The following is a 17,312-nucleotide window of genomic DNA, read 5'->3' as shown; positions in this document are numbered from 1 at the left end:
CATCTTAATATTGAAAAATTTATCGATGTGAATTGGACTGGATTACCAAATGATAAAAAAATTTCTCCAGGATATTGTATTATAGTTGGAGGTAACCTTGTTACATGGAGTAAAAAACAAAATATGGTTACAAGGTCCAGTGCATAAGCATAATAAAAAGCCATGGCATATGCAGTAAGTGAACTTTTATGGATTAAATCTATTCTAGTTGAATTGGGATTCTACAAAGAAGGTCCTATGGAACTTTATTGTGATAACCAAACACCAATCTACATTGCCTCCAACCCAGTATTTTATGAGATAACTAAGCACATTGAGGTGGACTGTCATTTTGTGAGAGAAAAGTTGCAAGCAAGGATCATAAGTCTTAAACATGTCTCAATTCATAGACAACTTGCTAATATGTTCACGAAGTCAATCAACTTAGTAATTCTCTCTACTGCATGTACCAGGGTTATACGATGTTTTACACCACCAGTTTGAGAGGGGGTGTTGAAAGTCGTAGACGAGCTTAGGTGGCATTGTTGTAAATATCTTATGTTCTTTGTCTTTTATTCATTTTATTTAGGGTGAAGGGTGTACTTGTAATTTATGTACTATTGACATCTATTAGTAAAGGTCAATAGAGGGTTTGTTGCATTAAACGCAACCCTCAATCTCCACCTTCTACCTCGTTCTCCCCTTATTTCAATAACTATTTTTCTTCTTCTCTCCCCTTAATCCCCTTATACTTTGATCATATATCATGAAATCCTAAGTTGTAAAATAATAATAATTTAAATTTATTCATTGAGTATATGTCTTTGTTTAAATTAAAATGCACGATTAACTAATAATATATATTTAGTTAATTTTTTTACTATGTTGCATATCATTTATTCTGATAAATAAACGTGTCAATAAACCATTTGGAATAAAACACATAAAAGTAGATATAAAATTATAAAAAATATAGCCTTCTTTAATGTATATTTCATTATGCAACTAACTAGAAATCAATTTCCAATCCCGGTTTTGTGATTTGAATATAATGGACAAAGTAACACCGACAATAGGGTTCAATAAAAAAAATTATATAAAAATATTAAAAGTAACTATTTATTTGGCCCCCACACACACACATATGGTTTACCACAATTTAAATTGGTAATTATTTTATAAAGCAATTAATTGCTTAAAATTTCAATGGCTATCTTAACTCTTAATAAATGATGTTACTTGTATTGATGATTTGGTTATCTTTGCAGATGTAACACCTAAGAGTTTTGTATTAGAAAGCTATCTAATTATAAATTTTCTAAGATACAAGGGATTATTGCCACGTTTTGATTGATGATGTCTTCCAACATCTCCGGAAATAATTCGTCGGAGTCCTAGTTTAAACGATGTCAATACTCTCTTATCCGACCGGTGAGACAGCGGAATTAGATAATTGGGTTGCCAAAAAAATCATTTTTTGACCACTGGAAGACTATCCTCATTAGCGTCTCATATATGTGCTCGTCGCCCACTAGTTTAGGAATTAAAATCTTTACATTTTTTCTGCTGAGATCAGAATCATATCAAGTCGCCTCAAGGTATTGAAGTCTGCGCTCCTGTATTTGGCTGTGCTGCTCTGTTACTCTGACTTTTGTCCTTCAAAAATCAAACCGATAACCTATTCGTTTCTTTCGTATTTGTCTTCAATGGCGAGTGGCGGCGTCAGAGACGATCCCCTGTCCTTCATAAACCCGTCCTCTTCTCCGGTAATCGTGGCCACAGACGGTGATGGCTATCTTCTCGACACTAGCGTGCAGATCGGTAGCGCTTCTGGGAGCTACCAAAACGATGGGCTTCTTGGCAGTGGGGACAGCGGGAGCAGCAGTGACGCCGAGTTTGGGTTCTCTCGACCTGAGTTCGGACAGGAAGTACTCGCGGGCACCGTGCAGATATACGAGAGGCATGTCTTCTTGTGCTACAAGAATCCCCAGGTATGGCCTGCGCACGTGGAGGCCGCTGAGTTTGATCGTTTGCCTAGGCTCTTGTCCGCCGCCGTCTTGGCTCGGAAAGGGGACATGAAGAGAAAGGTATTTTTCCATTTCACTTTAATCATCTCGGGGGTGATTATCAGATTTTGTTTCTCTTGTTTTGATTTTTTGCGAGTTTCAAATTCTATGGACCTTGAGGAAATTTTTTGAGATTGTCTTTTGCCTTTTGAAGTTTTGATAGAGAAAGGGAAGGAGTAATATACTACTACACTTTTTTGAACTTTTATTTATGTAAGTCATTGCGTACGAATTTTTAGAGTTTTGCGACGGAATTTCTGTTGACAGGTGCCGCCCGACGTGTTATACTTTGTGGGATTAGGGGTCTTTGTCTAATTTATTGTGTTAATGGAAATAGTATAGGTGATTAACTGATGCAGGTTATCGTTTTGAAGAAACGGATGTATCTTATGTCTGTGCTTCAAATCGTGGAGTTTTTTAAGAGTAATATCGGAGTTGGATATCAGCATCTAATCAATTCTATCTGGACATTAGATAACTTATACCTTTGTGGGTTCTGATTATCCATTACTCCAACAAATTCATTGTTACAGAAAAAACAAAATCTAACCAAGATAAGAAATACCTGAAGTGCCAGAGATGTGGGTCACTCGGAGGCATGTGTTCTCACTTTTCTTGGAAGAGATATGCCTCCTGCTTATGTGCATTGGACCGTGATGACCTCTTCCCAATATACATTTGTTTTTACTGCTTAAACTTAAGAGAATCAAAAAAATTCTTTTTTTTTTAACTCCATTAAGAGAATCAATGGAATTGCTACAACAAAAACAATAAAATATAGAAAAATTAGAAGAAGTGAATTTCTTTATTGAAAAAGCTTCTGAGAGCTTGAGAGATTTGGGAAGAGTTTGAGGGTCTCGAGGGAAAGTTAAATGCTTGGTTGACATATGCCTTATCTTCCCCCTTCTAAGACCTACTTGTAGGGCCTGCCTATTTTTTTTTGGGAATGGAACATTTCGGACTTGGCCAATCGATTGCTCCCATTGTACCCTTGCTTTTACAACACTCTAATTTATGGGAAAAGATGACTAAAATGGGCTGATCTACCCGGTTTGGGTTGTGTGCTTCACACATGTAGCACATGTTTAAGCTAGATACTTGTGTAGTCACCTGCTTGCACTTGGTGCATGTGCATGCATCCTGCATGGCAGCACATGTGTTAGCCTATGCATATGCTAACACAAGTGTGGTTGGCACACTTACTCATGCATGTGCCATTGAGTTGAAGTCCTTCATCTTAATAAAGGGCAAGTCCCACGTGCAAGGGTAATTTGGAGTTATCCATCCTCATTATTCAAATATTTTAAAAAACACAACATTAATGTTGTTAATGTTGCTTGTTTTGAAAATTTTAAAAGATGGTGAAGCTTCTGAATCCCTCATCTCTTAATTACTTTACTGTAAGAGGAACTATTCATGAATGAGTTATGAGATATAGGGCTTTACAACCCTGTCTTAAGAAGCAAGCATGTCATGCTCGTGTGCACGTGTATTTGTGTGTGCCACTGGGCGTGTCCACATGATCGTGCTGCACGTTTACATATGAACACGTGTGCCATGTCCAACAGACTACACATGTGCCAAACTCATGGGTGAAGCATGCAAAGTGGGCTGAATTAAGCTGGTTCAAGTCAGTTTCCTCAACCTATAACAATAAAAGAACTCCTATAGATAGGGTTTAGAAGGGACAGAGATACCAGTGATCAAATGAGGTGAGTCTTCTTGAAGTTCTGTCACTCTCATAACTCTTCTGAGCTCCAAAATTCTCAAAAGAAGTGTTTTAAGTCTTCAAATTGCTATGAATTTTTATGATCTTTGTTGTGGCATCGCCAACAGTTTTTTATAAAAAAAAAAACAGTTTTTTCAGTTTGGGTAACTAGAAAAAGTCCCAAAGTTTGTTTGTAATCGAAGTAATATGCCTAGATCAGCTAACTCTGTGGCTGACTCGCTTGCCAAGCAAGGGGGTCCCTCCAATCTCTCATTGTAAGGAGCCCCCCAGCTCAGCCTTTCCCTACTTTTGTTCTTTAGCCTTTTGATTTTGAATGAAAACGTGCATTTTTTTAAAAAAGGCCCACATTTGAAGTCATATACAGTCCCTTGCATCTTAGTAAAAGGTCACAAAAATCTAATGCAAGTAAGTAGTTGTGTCTCTTTTGAAGATAGCGAACTTACATGTCTTGGATCAACCTACTTCTTTGACATATGATATATTTTTTATCTTTGTAAAATTTTGTGTTTGGTGAAGATGGTGATCAGAAAAGGTACTAGCACATTCTTTAAATTATCAGAGTGTTGAATTATTTATTTTTGACTAAGATCATTACTTTCAATAAAATTGAAGTTATTTGAGTGGTGGATACTTTTGTTCTGGTAATTTGAGTTCCCTAATTTTTCCAACAGGGGATAGTATAGATGATATATGGCTTTTGTTTACTAGAAGAAGTTGGTTCTCATTTTGAAGAAATGGTATATCTTTTATTTCTGTTCTTTGAATTTTAGTTTTTAAGATATCAGAAAAGTTGGACATCATTAATTTGGTTTAATCTTAATTTTGTTGACATCGCCAACAATTCCATCCGGAAAGTTGATAACTTATGCCTGAGTAGATTCTGCACAATGTTTTTTGGTCTTTGTAGTGTTTTTGTCAGCAATTTTTTTTGTCTACCTTAATTTCAGACATTTTTATTTTACTTATTTGGTTTGTAATTTGTCTAGCACCTGACTGAGGCTCATAGGGCATTACCCATTTTGATGGCAATGTGCTACAGATGACCAATGCTCATTTATTAATTCGAAACAATTTGTTCATTGGATAACACTAGCCTTTGTTTGAGATTTTTTTTTTTTTTTTGAAAAAGTCTTTGGGACATGTTTTATCCTATTGTGGCTGTATGCTGTTTAACTGTAACGTTTTAAAGTGGCCAGAAAAAAAAAGCAATTATATGAATATGCGGCCAGATAAAACTCATGCAGCAACTTTGAATGTTTTAAAGCTTCTTGGATTCCTCTTCATCAGCTTCAAGAGTTTTTTTGGATGTGTGTGACAAGATGTATGCCTAAATTGGTAGGGGGACGCTGCTAACTTTTTTATGTCATTGTCATTCTTGTCTGAGCACTGAAAAAATCATTTCATGTAATGTGTCACTAAATGAATTTATTCATTCAGAACTGCATCTTTATGTTGATGCTTATTCTCTCAATTTTCTAAGATATTTTAGATTAACTCGTAAATAATACTTCCCACTTTTAGTTTTTTAATGATTTCTTTTGGTCAGCTGGCACTTGTACTTCAAGAAACGCATATGTTAATTTACATAATAATGCTTCTTTTTGAAATTGTTTTTCTTGAAGTATCTAGTTTTGGCTTTATTTATTTCCCAGGCAAGAATTTTACAAGGTTATGCAGGAAGCCTTCAAAACACAAGCCCATAGTAACTTTGGGCTCATTGTGTTTAGGGTTTTTGGGATATCATCCTGTGTCATCCGCGGAAGTTGGTGTCATCATCTTGAACAACTTGATCGCAATTCCATTAATTTAAGTTGGAAGTTGATGCCATCTTAGTTTGTTTTAAACATGGAAATTATAGTGATTTACAACTTCAAGCCATGGCTTAGGTTCAACGGTTTTTCTGTTTAATGTAAAATGGTGATTAATGTTTTTAAATTTTTTTCCTTGAGGTGTGGTTTATTATTATGTGCTGCAGTGTAGGTGGCCTTATCTTTAACTGGGACGGGATTGCCATGAATAGCTGAGTTTCAGGTCCTGTATTTTTAACAGAGTCATTTTATAAATATTTTCACTATCAAGAAGGGGAAAAAAATAAATTATTAAAGTAGAGTTTTTAAGATTTTTTTAGGTTAATTTTAGCATTCATTACTCTTTTCGATGATTTTAAAGTTTTATAGCAGTAGTGAATACGAGGAAGAGGTGCAGGAGTCTGTGTTTGAACTATTTTTCTTGTGTTGAACTATCCCTTGAAATAGATATAAATGTAGTTAACAGAAAATGATGCTGTGGCTGTCCGTTCTAGCTTGTGCTATGCCTGTCACTCTTTGTGATTTTAGCAATATTTTCCATTATTTGTGCCTTTCTGATCATCTTTTTGGTCTCTTTTTTTTGTTCTTTTATTGTTTGCTTTCTCACCTTCTGCTATAGGTGGATTTTCCATTTTAATTTGGCTTAGTTTTTACCTCTCTTCATCTGAATCATTTTCCTGCAGACTCGCCTGACAATATGTGAGGGAAATGATGGAAGCGAAACTTCAAATGGCGATATATTAATCTTTCCTGAAATGATTAGATACAGGTAATTTTACATATTATAATTTTAACTCAGTGATTCTTGTTTAATATGTATGCTATTTTTTAATTAATCATGAGGATAATATTATGCAAGGGGATTGCAGGCGATTGACCCATTTTGATGTGGAAACTTTTGTTGAAGAAGTTCTTGTTAAGGACAACGAATGGCTTCCAGGAACGCCTGAACCATTGGCAGGTTGGTATGTGTTTGTGTGTTGTCATGGAAGCAGAGATAAGAGATGTGGCATTTGTGGACCTGCATTGGTCACAAAATTCAAAGATGAGATAGATGCACATAGTCTTCAAGGTCAAGTGTCTGTTAGCCCTTGCTCTCACTTTGGAGGGCACAAGTATGCAGGCAATGTTATTATATTTGGGCCTCATAATGGGAAAGTGACAGGTCACTGGTCAGTGAAACTATCTTGTCCTGATAAGTTTTTCCAAATAAGAATCGGGTTAACAACTAAAGATGCATCTGATACTTGTTTTATGGTAGGTATGGCTATGTTTCTCCAGATGATGTCTTGCTATTGCTGGAGCAGCACATAGGGAAAGGAGAAATAGTTGACCAGCTTTGGAGGTATTTGCTCTGCATTTGTTATTCCAGTGCCTACAAATCCATTTTTTTTTTTTTTATATTTCTGCTCTTGTTTCTTTTGTTGGTTTTAGGGAATGGTTGAAAGATAAGATGATGATGCTCTTCAAATAGAAACACTAAATTCATTTTATTTATAAAGAATCTCTCTCTCTCTCTCTCTCTCTCTCTCTCTCTCTCTCTCTCTCTTTCTCTCTAGACAGTACATAATTTTTGTTTGATTAACAAAGAGCATACAATGTTATCTCTTGAGACCATCCAAAATTTAGACAACACTACCATACAATGTTATATTTTGCTTTTTGCTTCTCCTGAACTTGTCTATGGATATTCAAATCGATCAAATGGCAGGGGTCAGATGGGTTTATCAGAAGATGAACAGAAGAAAACCCAAGAACGGAGGATCAAATTAAGAGTTGAAAATGGATTGGAGGAAACAACAAGAGAATCCATCCGTTCAGCTGAAGTTGGTAATGGGGGTGACAAAATTGTATCCAAGACGGTCGGTTGCTGCCAGGGAAATGAAGGTTCTTCTTGTTGCCAAAACCAGACGCCCAACCCTGGGGTGCAAACCGAAGGAGATGATGTGAGTGAAGAGACGAAAAGCAAAACCAGTGAAACGAACGGCAACAGTAAAGAAAGCAAACTCAGTGGGAAAGTTGGGGCTAGTGGCACTCGCAAAGTATGCACGATGCCAACATGGTTTGAGAACTGGGAGCGTGAGGATACGTATTCTGCTCTTGCTGTTGTTGGAGCCATTGCTTCAATTGCTGTTGCTTATAGCTGTTATAGGCAGTTAAGATGAAATTTACAGTAATCTATCAACTTGGGCTCACATATTGTATACTTGGTAGCTATTTGTGTCTCTGTTTCATTTGGTGTCTTTACTTTTGGGGGTTTGGAATTATTTGTTGGGGAATCTCTGAACCTGAAATGTTGTTTTAATAGACAGAGACATATTTGAAAGTAGAATGAAAAGTATAAGACAACTGGAAAAAATTCCAAATGGTGTTTTAATGGTTCATCCGAATGAGGACCCAGGCAATGTTCATCTGAAAGACGCCAGAATTATATAAAAAAAAAAGGGAAATTAATAATGTAGAGAGAAACGATGCCAAATCAGGCATGATGAGGACACCTATCTCTGTAATTGCCGCTCCCGTGAACGTGACAATGGCATTGGACGATGTGTTGGGTGAGCTCCGATAAAATCAGGAAACAGGGGTTCTGGCGATGGCGCGCTTATTTATATCGAAGGACAACGATTTTTTTCAATAATTTTGATGACCCTAATTTTAGTACCTTCGGAATTTTATTTTATTTCAATTGATTGTTACTATTATTATTATTGCTATATAAAAAAATAACTTCACTATTATTTGGCCTTTCTTTGAGATTTCTCCCGCCTCTGATTCCGAAACCCCCCTTCCCTAAACCCTAGCTCGGCTCATTTCCCGCGTCTCCCTTCCTCAAATCTACTCCCTTTCACCACCATTCCTTCTTTCTCTTTTCCTTTCTCCGCTCTCCGACCCAGGAAAAAAACCTTAACAGATCACTTATCGAAGGGGAGAGAAAAGAGGAGCAGGATCCAAAATGTCGTTGTCAAAGAGTTCGAAAATGCTTCAGTACATAAACTACCGCATGCGGGTGACTATCCAGGATGGGCGACAACTCGTTGGGAAGTTCATGGCGTTCGATCGTCACATGAATCTAGTTCTTGGTGATTGCGAGGAGTTTCGCCGCCTGCCACCCGCCAAGGGCGCTAAAAAGGGTGAAGAGCGCGAGGATCGCCGCACCCTCGGTCTCCTACTCCTTCGTGGGGAGGAAGTCGTCTCCATGACCGTCGAGGGCCCACCTCCGCCAGAGGAATCGCGTGCTAAGGCTGTGTCCGCCGCTGCCGTTGCTGGGCCCGGCATTGGTCGGGCGGGCGGCAGGGGTATCCCGACTGCACCGTTTGTCCAGGCTCAGCCCGGTCTTGCGGGTCCTGTCCGTGGTATTGGAGGACCTGCTCCAGGCATGATGCAACCTCAGACCATGCGCCCGCCGGTCGCTCAGCTCTCTGCGCCGCCGGTGACCTACCCACCCAACATGCGCCCACCCGGGCAGATGCCTCCATTCCCATCTCCGATGTCACGAGGCCCGCCTCCTCCGGGACCTGGGCAGTTCTCTGTGAGACCAGGAGGAGCTCCACCGGGGCCTTATCCACCACCACAATTCGGCCAGAGGCCAATGGTCCCGCCTCCTGGAATGATGCGGGGTCCTCCTCCTCCGCCCAGGCCAGGGATGGTAGCCCCTCCACCACCAAGACCAGGCATGCCTCCTCCGCCTGGCGGCGCTGTTCCCGTTTTTGGCCCTCCTCGACCTGGAATGCCTCCACCAAACCAGCAACAACCTCCTCAAAATCAACAGCAATAATTAGGTAAGTCCTCGCTGTCTTTTCGAACAAAATTTCAATGAGACTTTTGGATCAGTCTTTTTGGTTTCATCCAATTTTCTGATATTCAATATGCTGTAGGTTGGTCAGTTATGAGCTTGGTATTCACTGATGTCTTAACCACACTAAACTACTGTTTAATTATCTCGCTTCTGGTTCAGAAGCACATCTGAGTTGTAGACGGAGCAAGCAACTGTCTGATAGCATATAAATATTGATATTTTAAACATACATCTTACATTATTTTAGTTTAGCATTACAAAAAACGGAACGTGTATTTTGAATTTCTGGAGTCAGCCCGAAGCATCTATTTATAGTTTTTGGCTTATGTGTGAAAAGGTGATGCCTCTTTTCTTTGGCAAGACCATGTCCAGGCAATTGCTTCTTTTGTTTTTTATAATGTTCTTTGTAAAGACATCACTTATCTTATGTCAAAAACCGTGTGTTTAAATGGAAGACATAATTTGGAGACACTTCCAATATTTATTCTGTTTGAAGACCCCACTTGACCTTTAATAGTCCAGGGTTTATGTCTTGGTGGCTCTTTTCTTCTATTCGAACTGCACATAATTGCCATCCTAATCTTGAGATTTACCACGATGTGTTCACTCAACCATGTCTGTATATGATTCCTTTTTTGGATATTGGTTACAAGGATACACCAAACATGCATGGGATTTTATTTTTTATTTTTTTGAACTAAACATGTGTGAGACTTGAACCTTGGACATTGCATCAAGGAATCCACCCCCAAAAAATTTTTATGTACTCCATATTCTATGAAGTTCTTGTATTCTCATTGATCTGGGTGAGACCTCTGATGCAAATTTGGCTGCCAAATAAAACAATGGAAAGTAAAATGCTCTTTTTACTAGCTTAGGATGTAAGGTATGATATGCGAGACCAACAATCAACAAGGTGACAGACTACACGGTATCATGTAGCTTTTGGGCCATTAGAATATGATTATTCAAGTAAACTTGGTGTTTGAAAATGCAAAACGGACATTCATATTTTTTTGATTTTTAAGGCTCACACTGAAGTCTTATTATTAATATCCTTGAGGGTTTTAGTCAAACCATCATTGTTCTGAAACTGTGAACTCAGTCAGGGTCATTTGGTTGAGCCCCTGGTTGAATGGCTATGTTCTCTTTTTGTTGACATAGGAGTTGGTCTTCAAAGCCACCAGGCATAGGAACTTTGAAAAAATTGCTTGATGAGGGTTATGTTTCAAAGCAAGAGGGTTCAGAAAAAGGGTTAAAGTTCACTTCAGACAAGGTTTGGTTTCTGAGTGTTGAGCTAGGAAACTCGTGTATAGTTCAATTTCTCTGGTTTTAGCTTTTTTTAATGTAACATGTTATCTCTAGTTGGAGAATGTATGCATGAACTTCTTGTAATATCTTGAGTATTAGATTGTTTTCCTTTTATGTAAAACAAGATGGATTTATTTGAACCATCCCCAATGTTTGCTGTATTCAGTATTATGTCACTGTGGCAGTTCTCAAAACCCTCAAGTATTGACCAACATGTGAATTATGCATTGAGTTGTGTCAGGGCAGTTGTCTTTTTTTGTACTGAAAATTAGAAAAAAATGTTTTTTTTTTTTCATTTTTGGCACTTATGTTAGGGGTCTATCTTAGTGCAGAATGAAAGATACCATCCAAATTTCTTAAACAATGTTTGTCCATGTTTTATAACAATTGTTCGGGCAGGGATGAGTTAGTTATTTTACTCTATGGGGCAAGGATGGGTTTCTCTTGAAAAATTCATGTGGGGTTAGGTTGGGGATGCGTTTAGCCCTAAAAACCTGACCTGACCTGAACTGGTATATGTGTAAGCAGTTTAGAATAAAACTCCTTATGTTACTTTAAATGATAAAGTAAAAGAGAAAAATAAAGAAGAGAGAAAGTGGGCTTTGTAGGGATCTGATAGAGTTCAGGGAGATGGGGTGGAATGGGTGGCGGGGCAGGGACAGGGTTGGAAATCCAACCCCTGTCATGGGTTTTTGTAGGGTATGTTGGTGAGATAACATTGGGTTTTGGGCTGACCCATGGCGATTCCATATTATTACTAGGAGGATCAGGGTTGGATTAGGGGAAACCTAACACCAATCCCGACCTGCCAACCCACCTGGCAAATCTGTCCCTTGGAAAACCTGTGATGGGATTGGATTTCCAATCTCTTCTCTGTCTGGCCAGCCTATCCCGTACCTATCTCTACAAACCCTGTGCTACCCCCTATTTGTTTACCTCTTTATTCCGTCATATAAAGTATAACAAGGGGCATTGTAGTAAACTAAAACATATGATTACACATATCCTGGGTCAGTTAAGGTTTTTAGGGCTGATCCCGTTCTTGAACCGACCCTCCCACACGTTTTTTAGAGGAAATCCATCCCTGCTCTGTGGGGTAAAAGAAGTAACCTATCCCTGTCTCAAGTGGGTTGGGTTGGGGCAGATTCCCCATTGAACTGGCCCTGTTGCCATCCCTATTTGTTAGTGATGCTGATGTTTGTGTTTCTATCTAATTACCCCTTTGCCCCCCATTATTTGAAACCAGTGGCAGTAACAAAAGGCAATGTTGCAAGAACTGGAATGACAGTGGAACTGATGAGTTTTGTTCCTGTTCAACCAACTTCAACATGCTTCATTCATCATTTTAGCCAGATATATCACCAAGAAGGTTTATTTGGTGAAGACAGAGAAATTAGGGATTTTTTAATTTTTATTTTTAAATGAGAGAAAATATGGATTTGGAAACCTATGAGTGTGCAGTTTGGAAGATTTAGGTAGGAGATTGGAAATGTCAGCAAGGGAAGTTGAGGGGAGAGGACAAAGCCAGCACTGAAGGTGGGTAATGGGAAAATTGAAAGAAAAAAGTGGAAAGTCTGGTGAGAAATTAAAATACAGCAAAGCTGGAATAGTGAACTCCGGAAATAGTTTCGACAGATTTAGATTTTAGTCAAGGAATTATTGGTAGTCTTATACTTATTCTACCATGTCTTCATCTCTATATTCATCATGATAGATCTTTAATAGCCTAAATATTTTTTGAAGAGATGGATGAAGATATTCATGACATTTCTTTGCAAAAAAGTAAAAAAAGATGTATGACAGTTAGATGGAAGTGATATGGAACCTGCAAATTGTAGGAGCATGAAGATGAGAGGTAAATAGGTCTGTTGTGCATTGTTACGAAAGGAAGTAGATAGTTTGTGCAAATGAAGTTAAAAGAAAGTTTCTGTCATGGTAATAGCTAGAGGAGATTTCTGCCTTCTCAATCGAAAATGCAGAAAAAGGTGGATGGAGGGTAGATTAAGAAGTGCTTTATTAGTCTGCAATTATCTGATTATATGCTTGGATAACATATACCACATGGAACTTGCCAGCTGCTTAGTTTCTATTGAACTCTGGTTTCTCCCTACAGGGACTGCCTAGAGTACTGGTTCTGGTTTAACTCAGTTCAATTTTCCTGTTCTGCTGGTTCTTACAGAGCTAGTGCATGGTGCTCTGAACTTAAACAGCATTATCTAGGGCAGTGTCATACATGTATCTAATTTTAGGTTGAAAAAGTAAGAAGAAAGAGATAGGAGACAATATTCATGTGTATGAAAATTTGATTTTGTTGGTATTGTCATCCATGTGACCTTGCTTTTTGATTTTTACCGTGGCTCGATAAAGTTCTTTGGAATGCGTGAATGTTTCTATGAGGATGGTGAATTCTGGTCAAGATTTATTTACTAATTTGATCCACTTGGTATTGTGTTTCAATAGTAAATTTTTGTTGCCATTTTTGAAAGAAAGTACATGTATCTCTGGGATGTCTCATACCTTTCATTCAACTTTAAAGACATGACAGTTCCTTAAGCAACAACATATGTAATTCAAACATTGCATGGTCAGTTTCCAATTTAGTTAGGATAAGTCTCCTATTTTATATTGTAATGTTATTGTTTTTTTTTTTTTTTTGTAATTTGTTGATTTTCCCCTGCCACAAACTGCTTAATCAAGATTAACTGGTTTGAATCTTCAACTTGTTTTGCTAGCTCATGTTGTGTCTTAGAAGAGATACCTCTTTATACTCTTTCTATAGAGTCTTCCTCAAGGCATGTCTTCATGCGGTCAAATGTGTCCAGGATCTATTTGGTACCTGCAGTTCCTTTTTAAAGAAGCCTGTTTGTCTCATTTCAAGCATTTCTTTTAATTTTTTGAATACTTGAGGTCTATCCTTCTCCCAATTGTCTTCAAAAGAATCCAATGCTATTGCCATTTTACATGCTTCTGTCCTCTGATGTGTGCGGGCCTTCTTTAAGTGTTTGTTTCATCATACTCGCAAAGACTTATTGCCTTTTTTTAAAAGTGATGTCAGAGCTTTATAGAGAGAGAAAGATGTTACATGAGGTGTTCCAAAAAAACACAATCAGGAGGGTCCCTCCACATATGAAACAAATGATACAAGTTCAATAGGAAAACGAACCTACATGAAGTAATAAAACAGATCATAGTTGTTGAACTGTGAGCTCCCTCAGTGTAGTACCCTCCTTGTGAGGTTGTGTTCAAAAGCATAAACCAATTTAGGAGTGTGAGAGCAGGTGATTATCCTGGTGTCTGTGAAGTCCAAGACCTCTTCCATTTGAGAAATAGAATGAATAAGAAAAATGAAAAAGAGAATTACTTAACTCTGTTAAATTACATAAGGAGGGGTATTTGGTCATTTTCATATATGATAAGTGTCATAATCTATCAGATAGGTAGCCATTTATGTTATGTGCCTAGGTTTCAATTTGTGTGAAAGTCTAGGTTGTATAGAGAGAGATATGGAGAGTTGTACTTGAGGGGCATTCTTGTCCTTTCATCTTGATTTCACTTAAAGACGTTATAAAGAGGATTAATCTTGATTTCAGAGACTAATCATGCAGCCTCCACTACTGCTTCTCTCAATTCTCTTCCCCCCTTCTTCTCCTCTTCTAACTCAAAATTTCTCTAATTTCTTGGTTTTTATCATGGTATCTGCGCAGCAGCATCTGCTCTTAGGCCCTTTTGCAGCAGATTATCTCTCTCACCAGCAGTAGCATCCAAGCAGCCGATTACCATTGTTGCCATAATAAGTTTGGCTTCATACAAACCATGTTGACACATGGTTTCCCAACCTGTTGAGTCGATCCACGACTCGGTAGTTTTGACTCAGTTTTGGGAATGGGCAGATCCAGTCTGAAGGTCAGGCTTGCCCCTTCTATTCTGGCTAAGTCTCTCCCGACCTGCCTGGAGTGTAGCTCCTGTACTCAGGTGATCTGTCCCAACTAAGGCACCACAACCTGGCTTGTGCGACCTGATCCAGGTTTTCAGGTGCCTTAATTATTTCCAGGTTCCAGGTTGAGAAACCTTGTTTTTGAGTCATTACATGTATCCTCATCTTTTATGCTTGATCCTTATTCATCTCTACTGTTAAATTATGCTTCCAACTTTTCTTCAACACATCCATCCATGTCATCCTCACCCTACTACCTGTTTTGGGTGTAATAAAAAATTGCAAGGCTCTCCTCTCTTTTATATAATATTTAATGAAAAGCATCGGTAAAGTCCTCTATTTGCCAATTAATCAGCTTATTTATGGATCAATTCAGGTGACCAATTGCTTCTGGTCTGACATTCTGTCTATCTCATGCTAGAAATGACCTCAAAATAATTAAAAAAAAATGTTGTTGTGCCACTACGGCAAAAAATACCATCATCAACAAGCTCAACATGGTTGATTTGTGATTCAGTTTTGTGCTTTGAACTCTATTTATCCTTGGTTCATGTTGCTTGTATTGAATATTCATCGAGTTCCTAAAAGAAATCATTGTGTAATTAAATTTGACGATTTTTTTATTATAACTGCTTAGATTCTTTTCAATTCAAGAATTATTATTTTATTTTATTTTATTCATTTTAAAAAAGTGTTTCTATCCAACATAAAATTCGTCACAAAGTGAATGAAGTTCTCTATTAGTTTTTTTTTTCTAAAGCTTATTTATGGATCAATTCAGGTGACCAATTGCTTCTGGTCTGACATTCTGTCTATCTCATGCTAGAAATGACCTCAAAATAATGAAAAAAAAATGTTGTTGTGCCACTACGGCAAAAAATACCATCATCAACAAGCTCAACATGGTTGATTTGTGATTCAGTTTTGTGCTTTGAACTTTATTTATCCTTGGTTCATGTTGCTTGTATTGAATATTCATCGAGTTCCTAAAAGAAATCATTGTGTAATTAAATTTGACGATTTTTTTATTATAACTGCTTAGATTCTTTTCAATTCAAGAATTATTATTTTATTTTATTTTATTCATTTTAAAAAAGTGTTTCTATCCAACATAAAATTCGTCACAAAGTGAATGAAGTTCTCTATTAGTTTTTTTTTTCTAAAGCTTTTTGGCTGTACTAATTATTGTCACTCTTCTGACATTGTTAATTGGTATCCTCTTTGTTTTTTCCCATTCAGTTAGCGCTGTTAATTATTTATTCGTTTATTTATTTTTTATGTTCATATATCTATTTTCATATGCATAGGCTTCTGCAAAAAAACAAATGATTCATAGGCATTGTTTGACTAGAGGTCTGGAAGATAACCTCTATTCACCTTACAATAATCTCCTGGTTTTAGGGAAAGTTGCCTTCACTAGAATCTCAATGACTAAGTTGATTTTGACTTAAAGGCCAATTTTTCTTTGGAGTAGGCTGTGTGATATTATTTATTACATCTTGAGGTTTGTCATGTCCTTGTGAAGCAAACTCATTCTAACTCATTCAATTTTTTTTATTTTATTTCTGAAAGTGGTCTCTTGAGTTAACTATCCTATAATGCTGAATGCTTTCCTTGTACGCATCATTCTTGGTGTTAAGTTTGCCAGCTTGGCTGAATATTTCATGAAGTTTTTGTTCCTCGATAGAACTTGTTAATTCTCTAAACTTGTTCCTCCTTGGTACTGGGTACGTGGAGTTATTTCAGTACCTGCTGGAGTCAGTCTTCAATTGAAAATTTCTGAACTTAAAGGCAGAAGTAAGAAATAGCGCTAGATTCCTGTTTGATTATATTATAGATGTTCTAGATGTGAAGCATTTAACTTTAACTCAATCTAAGTCCTGATCAAGACAATTTAGTACATGTTGGCTACTAATAATGTATTATCATTTTATTCAAAAAATCAGTTTCGTCTCCGTGAATTCCTAGTGTTGAAAATTTACTTGTGTTTTCTCAAATTTTTCATTTGTTTTGGTCTTATTTTAACACCTGATAGGTTGTGATTTTAGAAGATTTTAGAATTCGTTCTCTTAAGAGCTAGAAAAACGGTTCACCTTCTAGCCACAGTTTATGAATGTAAGTTAGTGTTCTTATAGAAGCGTCATTTTCTTTGGCTTCTTGTTTATTTAAAAGTTGTGCACTATCCTTCTTCTTATGGAATAGAATTTTTTCGTCCATGGCCAGGTTTGCCTGGAGTATTGGAGTGTCATCAGGTCTTCGACTACTGCAAGAGCAATTTGCCCATATTTTTGAGAAAAAAGCAGTTTTACTGTGAAGACATCTTTTTCGGCTTGCTAAGGATCCTTGAAAACTATGTATTGAATGTAGAGCCTAGGACGTGAGATTGAAGGTTGTTATAATGAAACTTGTGTTACTAACAGCTTTCTTTATCACTTTATTGATGTCTCCAGTGTTTAAACTTATTGGCATCTGTCGAAAGAAACGGTCTTTGTTTGCAGAAACGTTCTCCCGCACCTGTCATGGTGGAGACTGCCCTCCTGCAGTAGGTTTAAACACCATCGTAGGCAAAGGGGAATGACTCCCTAGTAATTGCAATGGAAATAATGCACCGGTTTACAAACTGTACAAAGTAGTGATCTCCTTTTGAAGCAACAATGCATGTTCTCTGAAACGAGAATTGGAGAACAAA

The 17,312-nt window shown here is 37.5% G+C and overlaps 2 protein-coding genes across 2 annotated transcripts; both read left to right on the top strand.

Annotated features, from left to right (window-relative positions):
• Positions 1-1,464: 1,464 nt before the first annotated feature.
• LOC137936699 (uncharacterized) lies at positions 1,465-7,939 on the top strand. The gene is made up of 5 exons (XM_068781531.1): positions 1,465-2,066; positions 6,266-6,351; positions 6,452-6,754; positions 6,844-6,927; positions 7,294-7,939. The coding sequence occupies exons 1-5, from the start codon at positions 1,686-1,688 to the stop codon at positions 7,745-7,747; spliced, it is 1,308 nt and encodes a 435-aa protein (XP_068637632.1). The 5' UTR covers positions 1,465-1,685; the 3' UTR covers positions 7,748-7,939.
• Positions 7,940-8,310: 371 nt separating this feature from the next.
• Positions 8,311-17,085, top strand: LOC137936027 (uncharacterized). The gene is made up of 2 exons (XM_068780520.1): positions 8,311-9,361; positions 16,847-17,085. Exon 1 carries the CDS (start codon positions 8,536-8,538, stop codon positions 9,355-9,357), a length of 822 nt encoding a protein of 273 aa, XP_068636621.1. The 5' UTR covers positions 8,311-8,535; the 3' UTR covers positions 9,358-9,361; positions 16,847-17,085.
• Positions 17,086-17,312: the final 227 nt, after the last annotated feature.

Source organism: Aristolochia californica, unplaced genomic scaffold (genome assembly GCF_029961685.1).
Source record: "Aristolochia californica isolate CCGP_79_NKW_82.1479 unplaced genomic scaffold, dmAriCali1.0.hap1 SCAF_7, whole genome shotgun sequence".
Classification (NCBI taxonomy): domain Eukaryota; kingdom Viridiplantae; phylum Streptophyta; class Magnoliopsida; order Piperales; family Aristolochiaceae; genus Aristolochia; species Aristolochia californica.
Note: the sequence above shows the minus strand (reverse complement) of the source record. Positions and strands in the feature narration are given on the sequence as shown.